Below are 22,041 nucleotides of genomic sequence, written 5' to 3'. Positions count from 1 at the left end.
GTCTGTTCTTGCCTTCCTTTCACACTTCGACTCTCCACAGGCTGGCTTCAGGCACATCGCTCTACCTCAGCTATGACCTGCATGTGGAAGATGTGGCCAATGGACCTTTCATCCCCACCCAGTTAACCTCTTAGCAGCACTGGACCAAACTGACTGACTACACCTCCTTGCAGCACCTCCTCCTGGTTCTAAGATGTTCTGGTCTTCCTCCCATGTCCCCACTGTGCCTTCACAAGCTTTCTTCCTGGCTCTTCTTCCTCAACCTGACCTTTCAGTGTTGGCACATGCTTATTAATTGCAAAGGGAAAACAGTAGCTTTACACGGAGAATCCTGGCAGGCACCACCTCAACCAAGTGACATTAAGTTAACATTATCCACAATGGGACAGAGAGAGATGTTGTGTACCTCCAGAGAGGGTGCACTGAAAAGGACACAGCATCTCTTCTGGGCTGTTCCCACCAAAGATAATAACCTGAACCTAATTATGAAGAAACCAGATAAACTCAGATCAAGATTCACTTTACAAAATAACATTTCTGAAATGTCATGAAAGACAAAGAAACACTGAAGAACTTTTCCAGACTAATAGAAACTCCAGAGATATAACAACCAAGTGCAACATAGGAACCAGAATTTGGCTTTGCTATCAAGAATGTTATTGTGGAATGTTGGCAAAATTGGAAAAAAGTCTGTGGCTAGTTAAAAGTATTGTACCAATGTTAATTTCCTGGTTTTGATCACTGCACTCTGATTATGAAAAAGAAGGTACTTGTTCTTAGGAAATACACACTGAAGTATTTAAAGATAAAGGAGCATTATGTCTGCAACTTATTCTCAAATAGTTCAGGAAAATAAATGTATATACATAGAAAAGAATTTAAAATGTGTTAAAATATTAACATTTGGGAAATCTAGGTGAAGGGTGTGTGAGAAATATTTATAATCTTGCTACTTTTCTGTAAGTCTGAAATTATATCCAAAAAAAGTGAGGAGAGAAAAATGTTGGTGTGTCAGAGTTCAGTCCTGGGACTTCCTGTCATTTTCCACCACCCTCCTCTTGCCTGAGTAGTCTCATCTTCTCTTATTGCTTCAATCCCATTATCTGTACCCTGAAAATTCCCAGATATATGCCTCTGGCCCAGACCTTTTTAGGAGATTTATACCCACATATCTGTCAGCCTGCACAGTATCACTTGGGTTTCTCACAAGCATCTCTAAATCAACATGCCCAAAGCTTTTCTCATGAGATGCCCCTGCCACCCATTTATCTCAATTAATAATGTCACCATCCATTCAAGTGCCCAAGCTAGAAAACTGAGCTTGCCCTAGACATCTCACTTGTCCTTACTCCCCACATCCAACAATCACCAACTGACATTGGGGAGTTTGTTAGCTCCCAAAGGCAGGGTTTCTGTCATTTACTCTTGCATCCCCAGCCCCCAGCATAGTGCCTGACATAGAGTAAGTGCTTGAGAAATATTGTTAAATGAATGAATGAGTCGATCCATTGATTGATCAAGGAAACATCAGTCCTCCTTAAGGGAGCAGAATCCTACTTTCTGAGTCTGAGACACATTTCCAGTCTGGCTCACTGGACTACCATTTACAGTTGGGCAGGTTTGTATCAGTTATCTGTTGCTGCATAACAAACTGTCCTCAAAACCTAAGGTAATTTCTGTGGGTCAGAAATTTAGGAGTAGCTTAGCTGGATGGTTCTGGCTCCAGGTCAGAATGTGGCAGTCAAGATGAGACAAGTAGAAGCTGCAGTCATCTGAAAGTTTGATTGGGGCTGGCAGATTCATTTTCAAGATGGCACACTCACATGAATGGTGAGTTGATGCTGGATGCTGGTAAGAGGACTCAGTTCCTCTCCACATGGGTCTTCCACAGGCTGCTTAACCCTCCCCAGGTCATGGTGTCTGGCTTCCGCCAGAGAAAGCAGTCAGAAGAGAGCAAAGAAGAAGCTTCTATGTCTTTTTTCTTTTTAATGTATCTTTATTATTTTCAGAGGGAGAGAGGTAGAAACATCAATGATGAGAAGTCATTGATCAGCTGCCTCCTGCACGCCCCCTACTGGGGATTGAGCCCACAACCCGGGCATGTGCCCTAACTGGGAATCGAACCTTGATCTCCCGTATCAATGAACAACCGCTGAGCCACGCCGGCCAGGCCTTCTATGTCTTTTATAATCTCTCCTTGGAAGTCATACCCCATCATTTCTGCAATGCCCTATTGACCATGCGGGTCAGCCCTATTCAATGTGGTAGGTGACTAAACAAGGGCAAGAATCCCAGAAAAGGTGAGGACCACTGAGGGCCATCTTGGAAGGTGGCTACCACAGGTTTTTTACTGTACAAGGACACTTAGCCAATAGGACTGAAATCCAAGCTCTATGTTCTTGTGTAGAGTGGCATACCCACTAAGCCCCGCACAGGCTAAAGGCAGCCCTGTCAGCTGGCTCTAGCTGGCTCTTGGTTGTCAGTCTTGCCTCTCCTTCAAGGAACTCCCAGGAGTCATGCAGAGAGCAGGACTCTGGCATCAACACTTACCATCAACATAACCACCAGGCATTGCCCTTCACAGTTTATAAAGCCCTAGCACCTGTTAAAGAGCATCATACAGGCATCATGGTGGTTCTACAATTTACAGACGAGGGGAATGGTGCCGAGAGGTGAAGTGGCTCACCTGAGGCCACACAGAAAGTCTTGGCAGAACCAGACTTCTGGCACCTAACCCCACGTTCTTTCCATTGCCCTGCCCAGCCACCAACTCAGACCCATGAACTCTAATGCCTATTGAAGCTTTATTCACAGTCCTAAGGAGTTATTTCTCATCCTTTTGGGAAGCTCTCCCCAATCCCCAAAGGTGCTTGCCCTGTGTTAGGCCCTAAGCAAATATGTGTACAGATTTTCCATCCAAATGGGGACTGTTTGTTCCCCCTCCCAGAGGCTCTCTCAGAAGGTAGCCGAATGTCCACCAGTGGGTCACAGCAGGGTTAACAACATGAACCAGTATATAGAAAGAGTGCAACCCCAGGGGAGTCAGCTATGGCCAGCTGGTCATAGCCACTGAAGCCACAGCCTTTGTGGACATGGTGTGGAAGATGAGTGTCTGCTCCTGGCAACAGAGGCTCTGAGAGGGTTCTCCCCTCCCAGCATGTCTGCCCAGAAGGGCTTGGGCATCGCTCAGACCCTGTCCCTGGTCAGGGCAAAGTCCTGCCACTGGTCTCCAGTCCACAGACAGCTCCCAAGGGCAGCAAACATAAGTTTTCAGCTCCTGCATTTTGTAATTGTTGGGAATAGTTGCCCCGCCCCTCCTGTGCCTGGCCCCTACACTTAAGGAGTTCCATCAATGTCTTCAGCCTAGAGTAGGAGCAAGACCACTCCTAGCAGAGGACCCTGGTCATAACCTGCTCATGAGACTACAGGGGCACAGAATCAGGGCCAAAAGCCTGTGTCCCCTTGCACAGCAGTAACCTGGGTTCTGTGTCCTTCATGGCAGAAGGCCAATTCCCTGAGGGCAGGACCTGGGTAGTGGAAGCACACCCCTGCTCAGGTACCATCCCATTTAGGGCACAAACAACCCACCATTTACCAGCAAGCTGGCTTTGGCCACAGGCTCCTTGTGTGGGGCCCAGGCAATCAGGGTACAAAACATAGAGTCGTTCAGAGTGCCAGGTGGTGGCTAGGCAACAGCCACTGCCAGAGCAGGCACCCTTAGTCCCAGAGCACTGAGGTTAAGAGTGACCAGGAGAGCCTGACCAGCATGCTTGGCTGAATTCTGCTGGCAGGGAAGGGAGTAATGCTGGGCTCTATGTTTTTTGTTCTCCCGGAGGCAGATCTCTTGGGGAAACTGAGGCAGCACATACCACAGGTCATTGTAGCTTCAGAAAATTTGGAATCCTCCTCCACCCCTGGGCTGTGGGCAAAGTGCTTTATTCTTTGAGTGTGTTCTGAGTCTCCCTCTTCCTGCACTGGGGGCACTGCCCTGGGCTTTGCTGGGAAGGAGTCAATCAAGGGGGCAGGGGACTCAGCTAGGCAAGAGGAGAGTACAGACATCACTGCTCCAGGGAGTCTGTGGAAAAGGAGGTCAGTGGTGGGAAGAGGGCTGGAAGGACTTCCTGGAGGAAGCTGAGATGTAGCCATGGAGGCCGGAGCAGTCAGAGATGATCACTGAGGACACCTGCCCAACCCAAGCCAGAGAAAGTCATGGCAAAGGTTAGAATGCAGAGGGAGAAGGCCTGAGGATGCCAGGGAGACCCTGGTCAGCTCTACTCAGGACCAGAGCTTCAGGGTCTCAGGGGGCATGCTGAGGAGGCTGGGGAGAGGACATATGAGGAACATGCAGCAGGCACTGCCCAGTCCAAGGACTTTTGCTCTGAGACAGTAGGAAGTACTCAGGGACCAGTTCAAAAGCAACCCAGGGCCCCAACTTTCTGCCAGTGTGCCTGGCATGATGCCACTCAGCACTGGTCTGGGGTTCAAATGCTGGGCTACAGGCTGAACAAAGGCCAGGCTAGTGTGTGCCAGAGCCCCTGCATTACTTTTCCATTAGAGCCTCAGTTTTCTCATCAGTGAAAAGGGAACACTGTCACCCAGCACTCACACTTCCCAAGGTTGTCAAGGGACCAGGTGAATGTTTTGTAAACTGGGAGGCCCAACAGAGAAGCAAGCATGGGTTGCCATTATTTTTGCAGGCCTGTTTTTCCCCCTAGCTAGCAATAAGGCAGGGGAGACTTTGAGCTAATCTTAACTCCATCCTGAACTGTGGCTGTAGGTCTGTATGGGTAGGGATCGGGCAGAAGGCAGAACAGGGAGAGAGGGAAGAATGGGAAGATGGGCTGGATGGAAATCTCCCCCTAAGTTTTTTATTCATAAAGAAACAAAGCCCTGCCCTGGCCGGTTTGGCTCAGTGGTTAGAGCCTCAGACTGCGGACCGAATAGTCCTGGGTTCAGTTCCGACCAAGGGCACATACCTCTGTTGCAGGCTTGATCCCCCGCCCCAGTCGAAGTGTGCGTGCGTGCGTGCGTGCGTGTGTGTGTGTGTGAAGCAACCAATCAATGTGTCTCTTTCGCATCGCTATTTCTCTCTCTATCTGTCCTTTCAACTCTTTCTGAAAAGCAATGAAAAAAGTATCCTCGAGTCAGGATGAAAAAAAACAAAAGAAGCAGCAGCAAAGCAAAGCCCTTTTCCAACTTTTTTTTTTTCTCTGTCCCTTATCATGGCTTTATTTTTGTTTGTTTGTTTGTTTAAAGTATTACAGATGTCCCTTTTTCTCCCCAATGACCCGTTCCCTCCCCCCCCCCACCCGTTCCTTCCCCCTCCCCAGTCCCTCTCCCCACCATTGTCCATGTCCTTGGGTTGTGCATATATGCACATAAATTCTTTGGTTACTCTCTCCCCCTCCACCCACCCGCCCCCCTCCATCCCTCTGACATTAGCCAGTCTCATCTATGCTTCCATGTCATTGAATCTATTCTGCTCATCAGTTTATTAAGTTCTTTAGATTCCACGTATAAGCGAGAAAATTAAAAATGGAGCTGCCGTTTGACCCAGTGATTCCACTTCTAGGAATGTATCCTAAGAATCCTGAAACATTCATCAGAAAGGATATATGCACCCCGATGTTCATAGCAGCACAGTTTACAATAGCTAAGATCTGGAAACAGACCAAGCACCCATCAGTAGATGAGTGGATAAAAAAGCTGTGGGATATTTACACCATGGAATACTACACAGCTGTAAAGAAGAAGAATCTCGTACCCTTTGGGACAATATGGATGGTCCTGGAGAATATTATGGTAAGTGAAATAAGCCAGGCAGCGAAAGAAAAATATCCAGCCTTCTTTTTTCATTCCTAAAATGAAAGCTCTATTTCTCCAAACACAGTCTTCCCAGCAGCTCCTGCCCCCTGCCCCAGGCCCACACTTGGCCAGTAATTACCCCCTAACAAGGACCAGGTGCCTTGCTACCTTGGGGAGGAGGAAAAAGAAGGAACAAGTTGTGGAATCAATGGCTTTATTGCCACTGAGACCAGCTTATCACAGCCCCACCCCAGGCCTTCTAGGATGAACTAGATGGGACTTCTTAGGTTTGCCTAAATTCCCTCAGAACAGCACCTGGCTTCCTAGTCAACCCCAGAAAGCATTTATTGAGCACCTACCATATACAGTTGCTTCTGAAAAGGAAAGTTCAGTCTTCAAAGACAGGGCTTTCCTTCAAGGGATGTAAAGAGTGTGAAGCTGTATACAAACTGAAACATGGAAGGATGTGCAGCAGGACCACAGAAAAGGAGAAAGGACAAGCATTTGTTGAGCACTTGCTATATACCAGGTCCTGGGCTAGACACTTGAGGTACATTAAAGCAATTAATCCTCAAAAACCCAATTTTAAGAATGAGGAAACAGAGCCAAAGAAAGGCAAAGCAACTTGCTCAGGTTTGGATAGCTAAGTAAAAAATCTGGAATTTGAAATCTGGGCTGGGTTCAAGACCAGTGCTCACAACAACCACCTCACAGACCTGGCACCATCACACTGTACCATGGTGGAGGAGTGCTGAGCTTGGGGTCAAAGACCTGGCTCCACTTCTTCGCAGCTGTGTAGACTTGCTCACGTCCCACAAGCTCTCTAAGCCTGTTTCTTCATCTCAAATGGGGCTTAATTTTGTTGCAAACTGTGAAATGCTGTACACATGGTGAGAATGTTACTGGTCAAGGGGAGAGGCTAGGGAGAGAGTACTTGTTGAAATGGGGTTGAGGATGCGCTTCAGCAGGCAGGTGTGACAGGATTCTGATAGAAGAAGGGAGAGCACTTCAGGGGTGCTCTTCTACCCATTCACTGGACATAAAAACTAAGGCCAGGCAATGCTGATGCTGGGACCAGCAGAGAGCAGGCAGAGCCTCTAGGCCCTGGAAGCTCTGCAATAATACTGCCTTTTCTCCTCCTGTCTGGGACAAGGATGATTATGTTGCCTGGGAGGGAGCCAAGAGGGACAGGGCCCCAGCCTGAAGCTGTTAGACAGAAGCTAAATCCAGGGCCAGATTTCCAGGAGGCAGCCCCAGGAAGATGAAAACACCCAAATTCAGGAGTCAGAGGGCCTGGAGTTTTGGTACCAAATAGTTGGGGACCTAATCTGCACCTGGGGGCCTTGAAAAAACTTCCAGCTCTGAGCCAGTTTCCTACTCCATGAAATGGGGAAAGGGGTGGTTCTACCTACCTTGCAGTGTTATTCTGAGGCAAATGATACCCTGGAATTGAGAATCTCTCCTGCCTTGTCGGTAAGTGTAGGACACCCTCCTCTACAGACTGGGAAACTGAGGCCCTGCGGGCAGAGAAGGTGAAGGTTGCAATGCCAGTGGGCACAGAGCCGGAGTAGAACCTCAGGCTGATGCTTCTCCGCCCAAATGGAATCCTGAGGAAACCTCAGAGGCAGAGGCCCAAAAGCAGTATGTGGGGTGGGGTCCTTCCTCCTAGGCTTGGAGTGAGGACCCTGCCCCCAACCCTTGCAAGGGCAAAAGGGAGAGAAATAAGTAGGCTAGCCCATCTCATGTAGGTCTGATCTCCTCTGGGACTTTGTCCCAAATCTTCAGGGTGGGGTCTGGGTATGACTGAGCTGTAAGGGTCCTCTCACCCCTCCATAGGAGGAGCAGCCCAGCAGGGGCCCTTTAAAAGGTTGTTGGGGGTGGGGTTCAGGCGAGGAGCCCAGGCCTGAAACCCGAGCGCCGGTTGGGCTCCCGCTCCACCCCTAGAGTTAAGTAGGCGGCTTGCACTCTGCAGCCCCAGCCCGCACCAGAAGAGCCGCGTTTTCTCAAGTGGAGACTTTGGTGTTCAAGTACTGCTGCTAGCCCGCTGCAATGCACGCAGGTCCTCGGGGCCCAACCCCAGCCCCTGCCCTGGTCCTGGCTTTGACCTTGGCTATGTTGGCAGAACCAGCATCTGCAGGTGAGTGAGGGGCCTGAGACCCCAACCCAGACTGGCAGGAGCTATGGAGGGTTCCTTAGATAGACAAAGGGACAGGAAGGTCCAGAAGTGGCCCCCAGGAAACAAGGGAGCTGCGCTCCTGCCACCACAGGCTGGCGTTTCTGGAAGCTCCACCAGGGATAGATGCTTTCCATCTCAGGGTTATATGGGTTCTGGTTTCCTGAGCTTGGCCCCAGAGTGGGATTGCCTAGGGCATGTCTCTATGCAGGATTGTTCTCCATACCTAGTAGAGCTGCCTCAATGCTGCCTGAGCTCCCTGAGCCCAGCAGACTTTGCGTGACCATGTGGTGCCCAAAGGACACCCAGTGATGAGAAGTGCCCCAGCCTCAGGGGCCCAAGCCAGGAATGGGGAGTGCTGCAAAGCAAGAAAAGGGGAGGGAGCCACCCTGCCCCACCCTGTGCTGGGGGCATGGAGCACAGGCTTCTCAGCCTTCACCTCCTCCAGCCTCCTTTGGCCTTCTCCAGCCGCCTCCCAGCTCTGCTCCTGCTTCTACTCCCCTTGTCCCCAGGTGCATTTTCTGTCTGGCTTCTTCATCACCACCTTCCTCCTGCCCTTCTCTCCCCACTGCTGTCTTTTTTTCTCTCCTCTCTCCTCACTGAGAAGACCTGATTGGTGACAGGACCACTCACCTTCAGCCTCCTAGAGGCAGGGCTGGTGCCCCTCTATATCCTGTGCTCCAGCAGGAGCTTGTCCCTCTGACACCCCTGGGCAACCCCTGACACACCTCCCTGTCCCAGGCATTGGTGGCTGACTCCAGCAGAGACTGAATGACAGTTTGCCTTCTGAAGCCTGCTAGGATATGTCCCTTCTCAGTCACAATACTAGAAATCCCACCATTGCCTCAGTCTTCCTTCAGTTAAGGCAATGGTCTAGTTATGCCATAAGAATTGTGGCCTCGGAACCCATCAGTCATTACCACCCGTATATGAATCAGTGCTTCAGCCTACAGCTTTCAGGACCATTCCCAAGAGCAACTTTGAGCAGAGGAAGGGCTTGAGTCTCCCTTATAGGGGCCCAGACCACTAGAAGGGAAGTGAGTCAGGGGAGGAGCCCACACACACTGGGGTGAGTGAGAGCTTGATCCCCAGGCTTGCTACTCCCATTCCCAAGGACCCCATCCTCCAAGGTCTCAGGACCTGGGTGATGGGCTGGGTCTCTAGAGAGATAGGAAGGGGGCATCTGACATGACTGGGGAGGTCCACTCATGTAGCCCCCCAGCCTCCAGCCAAGGGAAAATTTCCAGCACCACCACTTCCTTGGCTTCAACTGAGAGAGCCTCTCAAAACCTCCTCAGCATCAACAAAGTGCAGTTACCATGCTGGACAATGAGTGCACAGGAATTTATAAACTGAGCTTGGATTCATTCAGGAGGCACAAAAGCAAATTAAAACTCGAACAGCAATTCCTATCGTGTCTGCAAAGATCCAGATAAAGAATATGGAGAAGAGAAATTCAGAGGCAAGCTGGGGTGGGACAGAGGGTGATGCTTGAGCCAAGGCTTGGAGGACGTGAAAGGGTCAGCACTGCAGGAAGGGGCTCTGTGAGCAAAGGCCCTGAGGCAGGTATAAGCAGAGGGATGTTGGGATAGGAAGGCCAGCAGCCTGGCTAAAAGGCACATTTTGAGCACAAGCCAGGAAAAGTGATTGCACTGGGGCACAGAAACTTTTAAATAACAAAATGCAGCTTACTGCCTATGCCCTGTTGAGGAGCCAAGAAAGATTTTAGAGAGGGCAGTGGCATGATGCCAGTGGGGCTTTATAATGTTAAGCCAACCCCTGCCTTTAGGAAGAATTTGGAATTGGGTAGGGATTGGGTGAGCTGGTGTCCTTTTCCCCTCCCAGGCAGAGCTCCCCTCCAAAAACCCATCTCTGTCACCATGCCTGGTTAACTCCCTGCCCTGGTCTCTGCAATAGGGGCAGCCCCTGCCTGAGGAGGGCATCACTCCCACCACCCCTGGATACCCCGGACCCAAAGGCCCTCAAGATCTAGGTACCAGAGTGAGGCATATCAGGCAGCCAAGAAATGGGGCCTGAGAATCGAGCACCCTTGGACAGCATCTGGGCCAACCTTCCAATTGTACACACAGGGAAACTGAGGCCCCAGGGAGGAAGCAAAGTGTTCTAAGTTCCACAAAGAAGCCCAGCTCCTGGGGAAGAGCCTCCAGTCCTGCTCTGAGGGTGTTTCTGCCTGTGTGGGGACTAGGCTTGGGTCACTGTGACTGTGAGTGATAAGTGTGGGGTCCAGCTCTTTCAGCGCACTGTGGGAGGCCCTCAGCAGAGTGATAAGCATTGGGGAAGACTGGGTTTGAGCTGATGTGGCAAAATTGGAGGTCAGAGTGAGTACAGAGCATGCAGGGCCAGTGGCTCCTGCATCTCTTCCTTGGCCAGGTATAGCTGACTTTGAAAGGTAGAAGGTGAGGGGCTGAAGTGGGACTGAGGCAGGAGTACCTGGCAGGAAGGGCTCCTGTGTAACCTGGATGGGGGTGTCTTAGAGAGCATGGGAGACCAGGTGCAAGGAATAGAATGAGGGCAGACTCTGTTGGATGGTCTGGGGGGACCAATGATGTTAAAGACAGTCTCTGAGCCATGCACATGCTATCCTGAGCCTCTGGGGCAGGGCAGGGGCTAGGGCCCTCAGCCCAGCCCTCTGGGACTCTAGAAAAGCTGTTTCAGAACAAGTCTAACCGAGCCCTCCCTCCCAGTGTTTGCCTGCCTGCCTGGCAGTACAAGAAGGACCTTTCAGTGCAGCCGCCTAGGAGGCCCAGAAGGGGGCCAGGCCAGGTGGGCCAAGCCACTGGCGGTGGCTAGGAGGGAGTGGAGCATGTGGGGAGTTCTCAGAGGAAGTGTATAGGCTCAGTCTGGGAACTGGGCGTGCTGCCCAGGAGGGGGCAGGCAGACGAGGAAGAGTTGGATATAACCCTGAGGTACGCACTCACTGGTGCACACAGATGTGGGCTCACACATGAGTACAGACAACCCGGCACACAGCCAGCTGCCCTCACAGACCTGGGTGCATGGCTGCTGCCAGGAACCCAGGGTGGCTGCTGCCTCCCTACCTGGGAATCCAAGCCTCATATCTCACAGACCCCGGCTGGGTGGTGCCTGGGGGAAAGGAGGTGAGGACAAGATGGAGCCAGGGGTGCTAATGCTGAGCTATAGCTCCTACTTGGTGCCAGGAACAAATGAAAAAGGGGGCCTTTGGATCTGGGACTTGAGCTTGCTCCCTCCCTGGTCCCTCTGCTCCTTCACTGCCTGTCCCCCAATTTCTGGCCCCATCCAGCTCTCCTTTTGCTTCCAACATGCCCCCTGCCCCAGCATATGTCCAGTTCTGTAGAGCCTTCTGGGCCTGCATGCTCTTTCTCCAGGTGCAAGCATCGGCTGTGTTTCAGAACTACTGTATTACCATTGTTATTGAATGTGTAAGAGTAATTTTTTAATGAACTGAATTAGTATGAACACTTTTGTACTTGGATTTTCTCTGAGGTAGGGAGTCCTAGTTCTTCCTGATTCTCAGGAGAGTCCATAGCTCCAAACAGGGGAGAGGATGGAGCTATGTTATAATAAGGTTCCTACCTCCAGAGATACCCTGTGGGAGAGCTAATCATATTGCCATGCAGCCTCACAGCCCTACAAGTCAAGAAACATTCCCCTTTCACAGCTGAGGAAATGAATCTCAAAGAACAGGAGGGAATGGCCTCAGGTTACTCTTTAGGCACACAGGCCATGGTGTTCTCATTCACCCCAACAACAGCTGGCTCTCCCAGACAGCCACCCACCAGTGGGCTCAGGCCCCTAGCAGGGGAGAGAGAGAGGTCTTCAGGGGAGAAACATCTCCCTGAGGTCTCCAGATATCTGTTCCCGTCTCCCCACACCCCTCTGACCCCCCTACCTTTCCAAATCCTCTCCACTTTCTCACAGCATAAGCAAATCCTCTTCAAGAAAGCCTCCCACTCCTCCTCCAACAGATGGAATGGCAAAGGAAGCCACATTTGTCTCAGATGTCGGGTAGTGGCTCTGGGGCTGCCAGCAGCATGGCTTGGTGGCATGGCTCACCCATGTTCTGGACAGTGCCTATCCTGTCAACCATTCCTTCCTCCCACTCAGCTCCTGCCCATGCCCTGCCATGCTCTCAGCCTTCAAAGGAGCTGGCTCTGCCAGGCCTCCCACCACTGTTCATGCTAAATTGTTTCAGTGTGTGTCTCTCTCATAGCTTAACTATCATGGTGGGTCAGCAAGACTGCCTCCCTCCCAGACCTTACTTCAGAGACTGCCCATCTCAGGCCAGCCCCCCATGGTTCACAGGGAAACCAGGACCAAGAGAGGGGCAACTGTTTTCTCACAGTCACACAGCAAGTCCTTAGCAGAGTAGGGACTGGGCCTCTCTACTCTTTGTTCTTGTACCCTGTTTCAGGTGTGATCTTGCCCACACAACCATCAGCTCCCCGAGAGCAGACCTCCCATCTGCTTTTCTTAGGGGTCTCCACTATCTTGCTGTGCACAGGACTGAACCCACAAAGGGGCATGGAGATCACTGAGCCAACCAGGGATTTCCAGACTGTGCCCAAGGTGTCCCAGGGCTTTACATTCAGGGCTTTATATCTGGAAATATGAGATGCATGGCCTACCCTAATTCATGCTTAGCAGCTGAACATACATTTATAAATTGGGGCTTTATTTTTGATAAAGTATTCTGTGACTAAAAAATAATAATAATAGTTAAAACTTGAAAACCAATGAATTGTTTTGAGTTAAAACATACTGAGAGCAGAGGAGATTCAGGTCAGATACAAGGAATAACTTCCTGGTTTTCAGAGAATCCAAATCATGATTGTTTTTAAGGACCCCTGGAAGCTATTCTTCCCCAGGCAGACACAGTCTGAGGGCCTGAAGGCAGGAACAGAACACAGTCCCAGCTTCCTCCCAGCCAGGCCTAGAGGCCTGGCCTCCCCTGCCCCAGCATTCCACTCCTACCCCTCCTAGAGCCAAAAGGGACATTCCTAAGCATCCAAGTAGGCAAGAGCCTTGTGATGCCACCTGCCTGTAAAGGCACCATGACTGGACTGGGCCTTTTCCCCTGCCTCAATATATCAGCCTCCACATTAAAGGTGATCCTGTGTCCCACAGCCTGCCTGATGAACTAGGACATCAGATAATAATACATAAACCCTGACACCCTCCCACCTTTGCCCAGCCTGTTCCCTACAATTGGTCTTCCCTTTTTCTCCCCATCCTTCAAGGTCCAGTTCCAGCACCACCACCTATAGGAGCCTTTCTAACCATTGATTGCTGAGGCCCACAGCCTGGTCTGCCCTCCTTCTGGGTCCCCGCCCTGCATCTCTATGAGGTTACAGGCTTTTCTTCCCCTAACTTCATCTGGCCTCTGCCTCCTGGTCCATGACCTTCATCAGTGTAACACAGTAGGAGCATGTGTGCGAGACCAGATGCGCGCTCACGTGCGCGTGCGCGCACACACACACACACACACACACACACACACAGTGTTGCTCAGCAGCCTGGCTCAGAGCCTAGCAAAGAGAGTGCTCAGCCCCTGTGACAGAAGTCCTGGTGGAAACCCCCAACTCAGGACACAGCCCCCAGCTCTACCACCAGAGCAGGGCCTCTGGCCTGAGCCAGACTGCTCTCTGGGGACATAAAGGGGACTGGGAGAGGAGACCAACTTCCGTTCCCACCTAAGGGCAACTCCTCCCCCACCCACATTTCAGGAGGGGGCAACTATAAATATCAGCGGGCCCATGATGCTGATTCCCATGACACCAACCCTTCCCTGTCCCCTTCCCTCATATACAGTGGCTGGGACAAGCCTCAAGCTCCTACAGCTTTAGGCCAGCCAGGCAGGCCTCAGGCCCAAATGCACACCCACACACACATACAAGCACTTCCTACTGTGGTCAGGGAAGGAACAAATCACCCTTTTTTGGGTGTTTTGAGCTCCCTTCCACCCTCAGTTCTGACTCAGTCTCCACCTCTCCCAACTGTGAGTCCTCAGCTCTGGGAACCTATACAGGGCTGGGGGAGGACAGAGGCAGGAACATGACGGTAAAGAACAGTGTTAAGAGAGTCTAGGATTTAATTCCAGCCCTACCACTGGATGCATGACCTCAGGCAAGTGACTTGGCCTTTGTAAGCCTCAGTTTTCTCCTCTCTAAAATGGATAAATAATTCCTACCTCCTCTGTTTGTCAAGGATGAAAGCCCTTTGCTTGGAGTAGGTACCTGCTCCTGCGGTTGCTGTTACTCTATTACCATCTCCTTCTGGAATGGGGACAGCCCCAGCAAAATGGGGTCTCCTGCTTAGGAATGTTTCAGAAGGTTCTCAAGGTGGAGGACTGGATGTGGTGGCCCTGTGAGGGGGTCTGTGTGGGACAAAGTGATGTAGAAAAGAGTAGGTAGGCTCCTAAGGGAGCTGTCAGCCAGCCACTGACAGCCTGCCCAGGACCCTTCAGAAAACGGGAGGGGAAAAGGAGGGGGTCTGCATCTGACTGAACCCCTGGGCTGAGAAGAAGCAGGATAGCCCCTCCCGGCCCAGCACCAAATCCTAATAGTCCCTTGGATGGAGATCATTGAGCCGGAGTACAATACAATCAACGCGTACTGAACAAATGACCAAATGACACTCAGACCTGTCCTGGAAGCAGGTGAGTGGGGACAAAGAGAGGACAGGTACGAGGACCTCCTACATGACAGGGAGCCTAACCACCTGTCTTCTCCCCCTCTGCCCATCCCTTGGGGAGCTCCTCCAGAGATAAGGGCAGAAGTCCAAGGCCATGAGATGGCTCAGCTGCCAGAGTCCCCAAGGGCCATTACCACTCATTAAGCAGCAGTGGCTCCATAGTGAGGAGCAAAATGCGGACCGAGGGAGTGGGGACCCTCTCTGGCCCGGGCTGCTTGGAGCCATTGGGATGTTGGTGATGAGTCCCAGTTTGTGTGAGATCAGAGTTGGTAGAGGGGAGAGGAAGTGAATTTCAGGAAATGAGCAGCCTGGGGAGTGCCACTGGAGGGACACTCTGGATAAGAATTTAGCCACAGCCTGGACCCCCAACTTGAAATCGCAGTGTGTGGGCATCTTCTGCCTTCACCCTCATAGGGGTAACTCTTCTCAACAGACCTGTGGGCAGAGTCCAGCTATCTCCCCGGATGTGTGCTAATAAAATCCAGGCACCAGCTGCTGGCTGAGGCTCTATTTCTGGGCCTCTGGTGCCCACATGCTTCCAGCCACCCATCTGAAACCCAGCTGAGTCCCCCCACGGACAGGTACAGTTATTCCCCCTTATCCGTGGGGGATACATTCCAAGACCCCCAGTGGATGCCTGAAACCACAGATAGTACCAAGCCCTATATATACTATGTTCTTTCCTAAACAGGCACACCTAGTTTTATTGTGCTTCACAGATATTGCATTTTTTTACAAAGTTAAGTTTTGTGGCAACCCTGTGTCAAACAAATCTATTGGTGCCATTTTTCATATCGTGGATAGCATTTTTAGCAATAAAGTATTTTTTAATTGATATGAGGGAGGGAGAGAGAGAGAGAAAGAGAGAAACATCGAAGTGAGAGAAATACATCAATTGGTTACCTCCCAGACCAGGAATTGAACCCAAAACCTAGGTATGTGCCCTGACCAGGGATTGAACCCACGACCTTCTGGTGCATCAGACAACACTCCAACCAACTGAGCCACACCGGTCAGGGCAGCAATAAAGTATTTTTAATTAAAGTATATATATTGGTTTTTTTAGACATAATGTTATTGTACAGTTAATACACCACAGTATAGTAAAATCATAACCGTTATATGCAATGGGAAACCAAAAAATTAATGTGCCTCACTTTATTGCAATGTTTGCTTCATTGTGATGGTATGGATTCCTCAATATCTCCGAGGTATGCTTATACATACACACATTTTCACTTAAAGGAAGCACTTCACACCTCTTTGGCATAGCCTAATTGCCAGCATCACTAGTCTTGCACTTTGGGGCCATTAAGTAAAATAAGGGTTACTTGAACACAACAGTTGATTCGATCTGATCATCAAGCCAGCTACTAAGTGATGAAGAGGTGGGGAGCATATACAGTGTGGAGATGTAGGATCTTCATTCTCCAAGGTTAACTCTGAAATTCTGAGCTCAAGCCTCTTAGGAATAGGACAGGGGATTCTGCTTCTGTCCAGAGAGAGACAGATGCTTGTTCTGGGCCACATAGCAAGGTAGGCTGGGCCTGGGATAGGGCTGAGAGGCAGCCCAGCCTGCCAGAGCTCCTGGCATTGGGAAACTGATTTCCTCTGTGGCACAGAGCCCTGGGACTCTCCCAGAATGAGAGTAGCAGTTTCTCTCCATCCCAAGTTCCCATCTTATACCCCTTGACGCAGCCCCACCCTGCCAAAAATAAACCCAGACCACCCCATCTTGTACCAGCTAGACCCACCCAGCCCCTTGGAGCCAGCTGAGTCACCGCTTGGAGCTATTTCTTTTTTTAACTGTCTGAGTCACCAGTGTGGTTATGGCTCCATGACACACACCCCAGGCTGAAGCCCCCAGTGATCCAACTGAGGGAGGGGTCAGAATAGAGGCTGGCAGGTGTGAGCTCAGGCTAGCGCCTCAGCTTGTAACACCTACAAGCCTGGGGAACTCACCCACTAGCAATCCAGAGCCCAAACCCGTCCCCAGTGGTCCTGACATTACTCTGCCCAATTTGCCCAGAATAGTCCTTCAGGGATCTTGGTGACAAATCCCATATGCATTAGCTCTGTTGCCACAGCATTTCTTTGCTTCCAAATTGGTCTGGGCTTCCCACCCTGAGATTGCCAGGAACAGAAGGTTTCCAGGCCCTGGACCCTGTGGGGTAGGAGTGAGCATGGCCTGGCTTTCTGAGGTAACGGCCACAGAGATGCCTAATTCCTGCCTTTCTTCACTGAATCCAACTCAGACTTTGACCACTCTGCCCAGAGCACCAGGAAGACTTTCTGTCAGACAGAAACCCCCACTTCAAACCTTTCCTTGCTCTATGTCCCTTCAACATACAGGAACAACCGGGCCGCAGAACTCTCTCCCCTCCCTGTCTCTCTCTTTCTGTCAACCCCATCTCTCTGGCCCTCCTCTGTTCTTCCTTTACCCAGTCCTGGTGAAGTCCTTAGTGCTCCCTCTGCAGCTGGCACCTCCACAGATCCTTCTCTGCCTGCCCAGTAGACATGACACACCTACCTCTACCCATTTCCATAGGGACTCTGGGCCCCAGGGACCAGTCCAGAAAGTTTCCATTTCGCTCACCCAAGTCCCCTCCTTCCTATGTCCCAAAGCACAGCTACATCCTGTCCCAGGGAGTGTCAAGATCCCACAGGCACTTCCTTGGCAGCTGAGAAAGGGGGGAGGGGGCCTGGGAGGCCCCACCTCCCAGCCCGATTGGAGCCTGCAGAGCCTCAAATCCCATCCATCTCCTGTCTGTGCTATAGCCTTCAGCTATAAATAGGGGCTCTGATTCTATTTTCTTTTAAAAAAAAACAAAACAGCAGACTGTTACCACAGGCCCAGAAAAGCACTCCCTGGCTGGGGCAAGGTGGGGACATTGTGTCCAGTCCCCTGCGTCTGGGCACTGGGGCCCTGTCAGGCAGAGGGGAACTTGAAAGAAGCCTGGAGATGAGACAAGGCTGGGGAGAGCTAGTCAGTCCCCCAGGTGCAGCCCTTGCCAGCAGTCCACTAGGGAATGTCACTGCCCTTCTGGCCCTGCTGGGCCCTCCCTCCGTTCTTCCCATCTCCCTTCACCAAGTAGCCAGTCTTGTCCCAAAACTCACAGTGTTAATGGAAAGAGGTGGCAGTGACACAACTCCCCAAGCCACAGTTGAGTATCTGCACCCCCAATACAAAGAAAGATGAACTCACCAGGTAGAAGGCCCTGAGCAGAGGCTGGGAGTAGGGACCTGACAGGTATGGATGGAAAACAGCCCAAGGTCTGGTGAGGGTGGCACGTATGGTGTTCAAGGAAGGTGCACAGGAGAGCCTGTGGAGCAGGGGCAAGGTCACCCAGTACCCACATCAGTGCTGCACTAGGGAGTTGGGGTTTGATCATGGGGCAATAGGTAGCCATCAAAGGCTTCCAGGCAAAGAACCGTGATGGAGTGACTTTCATTTTAGGTTAACTATGGCTGCTATTAGCAGAAAGAGGCAGGAAATTCATTAAGCCAGGCAAGGGATGGTGGCCATCTGCCTTGTGGGATAGTACAGAGGAGCAAGAGGGGAAGATGAATTTGAAGAATTTAAGGGTAGGATGGATGTCCATGAGGAGGTAGGAGAGAGAATGTCAGAAGCAACTTTTAGATTTATGCCCAGCAGTGGGTGGGTGGTGGGGCCTTCACTGGATAGGGAGCATGTTAGGGTAGAGATAACAGTGACTCTGGCTCAAGACTGGTGGGCTTGGGTTTGGGGGGCCCTAGGGGGTTCCTGGTATAGTTGTCTAGGGGGCATTGGCTGGTGCCAGAGACAGAGACATGGGTACCACAGCAAAGAGGTGGTGCCAGAGGCCAGGAAAGAGAAATGGACTAGGGAGTGTGGCAGGGTGGGTACAGCTTGGAGTTACTGACAGGCTAGAAGGGTCTACAGAGTTAGTGGGCATGCTAGGCAGGGACCTATGCCAAGAGAATTCAGACCTGTTGGGGAGAAACTCAGTCTGAGGGTCTCTGGGGCACCTGGTTAGCACAGAGGCCACTAGCAAGGACACTGAGGTTACCTGGTCTACTCTCCTGTCAGCATGCCACCAAGGAGCTTGCTGTTCTGTCTTCTGTCAGCTCTGCCAATAGGAAATCCCTCACATGGGCCAAATGCCACCTCCATTTAATCTCTGTATTCCCTTAGATGCTGATGCTTCCTCTGTCAGCACATGTGTATGGTCCTCCTGGATGATAGGTGCCCTGGGCACTAGACACAGGCTCCTGGCCCGGTCCTAAAGAACTTCCCGTCTGGCCAGGCCTGTGGTCCTTTAGGCCAGAGGTGTATTCTGCTGTACCCACTGTAGTGACCACACCTCTCTACCAGCAGTTCCTGCTGGGCTGGGCTGGGCTGAGCTGGCCAGGGCCCAGGTGTATGTGTCAGTCTCCCCACCCAGGTCCCTTTTCACAGACGGGAAAACTGAGGCCAGAGAGAGTATGGCAGCATGTGGCTCTGAGTGTAGTGTGTGTGTGTGTGTGTGTGTGTGTGTGTTGGTGGGGGGTGTCCTTGACCCAAGCCTCTGCTTCCCCCAGGACATGGGACCTCTGTCTGTGGGGTCATCCTACCTCCCTTCCCTATATTTCAGATGGGAAAATTAAGGCAGAGATAGTGGTATCTTCTCCAAAGCACACAGCCTATTAAGCACAAGCCAGGCCAAATTGGTCCAGACCTCTGTCCAGACCAAGAGTCATGGCTTCCACTGTCCCCCCATCCCAGCTCACATACTCACTGTCTCCAAGCCCAGCCTGCCAGGCTCAGGGAAGCGCTGAGGCACCACTCCAGCAGCCTGCCCTCAGCAGTTTCTCATCCCAGAGCAGAAGGGATTCTGCCATAGAGGGGATGGCCCCTCAGATTCCTGGCTGCAGGCTTCTCACCCTGGGTGGAACCCAACCTCCCACCTCTCCAGCCTTTTCCCTGACCTCTAAAACCTCAATGGGTTGGTGGATCAGGGAGGGACCTTCTTTAGGGCTGTCTCATTTATCACTATTTTCTGAAATGTGCCATCCTCAGCCAGCCCAAATAAGGCCCCTCCTTGATCCATTAGCCTCAAAGCCAGAACTTATCCAGCAATGCTGGGAGAGGCCAGCTGCCAAATGCATGGAAAACAAATGCTCTCCCCCCTTCCTCACTCTCTCCCCTCACAACCACCCCCAACCTTGAAAGAGGGAATCTTGAGGACAGAAAGGGAAAAAGTGTGTCTCCCCCAGGCAGGGGGCCAGTTCTCACACCCAGGCAGATGCTCCACTTCCAAGTCACACATAGCGACCCACACTCCCCTTCTGTGTGCATACCCCACCCTGATACCCACAGCACCAGGCTCAGGAACCACACCAACGGGATGATTAATCCCACTCCACAGCTGCTCTTTAGGCCCCAGCACAGGTAACTGCTCTCCTTGCCTCATTTTCCTCACCCGTAAAATGGGAGCTCTCTCACCTGTTGGGAGTGAGGGGCTGGGCAGGCCTGATGCCAGGCAAGCTCTCTCACTCTTTCTTCTCTCCAGAACCCCTACCTCAGCCTGGTCAACTGAGATGAGAGATCCATATTCCCTCCAGGGCCAGGAAAGCCAAGGGAAAGGGAATGTGGAAGAGGGCCTAGAAATCCTCACTGTATAAGGAGGAGAATCACAAGGCAAGGAAAAGCCTCTCAGAATTGCTCCAAGTCACAGAAGCTCCACCCCTCCATGCCTCCGGGTTGGAGAACAGCAGGCTTCCACAAAGACAGCAATGAGGGCCCTGCTTCCTCCTGCCCCAGCCTTCCAGCCTGGGTGGACTCTGGGTTGCTTCTTCCAGCAAAGCCTCTCATTTTCTCTCCCACTTCCTCTGTGTCCCATGTGGCCCCAGGGTAGAGACACATGGCTAGGAGCCCAGGGCACCAGCCCTGCCCCATCAGTGTCTGTGGACCAAGCTCAGCATCTTACCCCACTGGTCCCCTGCTTCCTCTCCAGGGGCACTCACCTTCCAGAGGGGGTCCCTAAATTGGGCATGTTCCTCAGTGTATGCCCCTTGGTATGGATGGCCTCCAGGTGCTTGGTTAGAAGACCATTAGCTGAGGCCAGTGACCAGGGTGAGGGCCCAGCCAATAGCTGAGGAAGCCCGTTGTCCTGCCTTGCCCTCCTTGGCCTGGCAGCCAAACACAAGGTCAAATACCCTGAGAGTGAGTCTTATGGTGAAGGGTTCTCAAAGTGAGGAGGGATGGTGACCACAGCTGAGGTCTCGGCAGTGTTGAGATGTAAAGACGGGGGTTTGCCCACAAGCACAGGAGCCTGGTGTTCCTACACTCTACTAGGACAAGCTGTTGTCTCCTGAGAAGAACAGGAATGGCTGCTGTTTTAAGTTCCCTGTGACTTTGAGCTAATCTACTGTTATTCCTATGGGCATGCTTTGAGGGAGCTGGGATGGCCCTGGCTTATAGACTCAATTTGGAATCAAGGACACAGATAGTGAGCACTGAGGGTCTGCAGGTGTGTGAGCATCTTTCAGGCAGCCAGCCCTGGCACGTAGTGAGCCATCTCAAACTTGGATCTTGCAACCCCAATGTCACCACCACAGGCAGGTTATGTCATACCTTTGGTCTGCCTGAAATCTGTCCCTGTAACTTTGCCCCTTGTTACCTTTGGAGGTAACAGGCATGGGGGAAGTGAAAGTTTGGGAGGGTGGAGGTTTGAAGCTTGTGGGGATGGGAGGGACTCTGGGACATGCTGAGGGAGGAGCTGACATCTGAATAGACACAGTGACAGCTTCTCCTTTGCCCAGGAGCCCAGGTAGACAGATATGGCTGGCCAGGAAACTCATGGTCTAGTATTCAGAGCTGGGCTGGGCCTACCACACCGAATCCTCCTTTGTCCCACACTCATTCCCACCGCTACCCGCTGTGCAAGGGTTAGGATCGGTGCTGCTCTGTGGGACTGAGTCCTCATACCAGTACATTTGCTCTCCCAGTTCTGCAATAGGAGGGGGCAGCATAGGGAGCATCAGCCCCACCAGGTTCTAAATCAGGAGGATTTTCCACCCTACCCCAGTCTCCTTAGAGGTTCCCTGGCTTGGGCAGCAGAGTGCTGGGGATCTGGCCTGAGGTCCAGAGGGCCTGGTGACCTCAGGGAGGGTCCAGCTGCAGAGAAAGGGCACCTGGCCCATCCTTGCTCTCACACAGGGCCATTCACACACTCATCCATGAGGGAAAACAAAGGACCCTTCACGCTGCAGAGAACTTTGCCTTGGCCTTCCCAGAACACCCCACCCACAGTTCCTCAGACTCCCCAGGGGGACTGTCTCAGCCTCACCCCTGCCTACCCTGATCTGGAACCAGGATTTGTCACCCCTAGTGACAAGGGGCTACGGTG

At 51.7% G+C, this 22,041-nt stretch overlaps 1 protein-coding gene across 1 annotated transcript in view; it reads left to right on the top strand.

The window, feature by feature from the left end:
* The first annotated feature begins 7,768 nt into the window (after window positions 1-7,768).
* Window positions 7,769-22,041, top strand: part of CSPG4 (chondroitin sulfate proteoglycan 4) — a 38,153-nt gene continuing 23,880 nt past the window's right edge. Inside the window, exon 1 of the mRNA XM_081138947.1 lies at window positions 7,769-7,942. Coding sequence (XP_080995073.1) covers window positions 7,855-7,942 — 88 coding nt within the window. The 5' untranslated portion in view covers window positions 7,769-7,854. The remainder of the gene's footprint in view (window positions 7,943-22,041) is intronic.

Source organism: Miniopterus schreibersii, assembly GCF_964146895.1.
Source record: "Miniopterus schreibersii genome assembly, chromosome: 1".
Classification (NCBI taxonomy): Eukaryota; Metazoa; Chordata; class Mammalia; order Chiroptera; family Miniopteridae; genus Miniopterus; species Miniopterus schreibersii.
The sequence above is the reverse complement of the archived record's forward strand: the minus strand, read 5'-3'. Positions and strand labels throughout refer to the sequence as shown.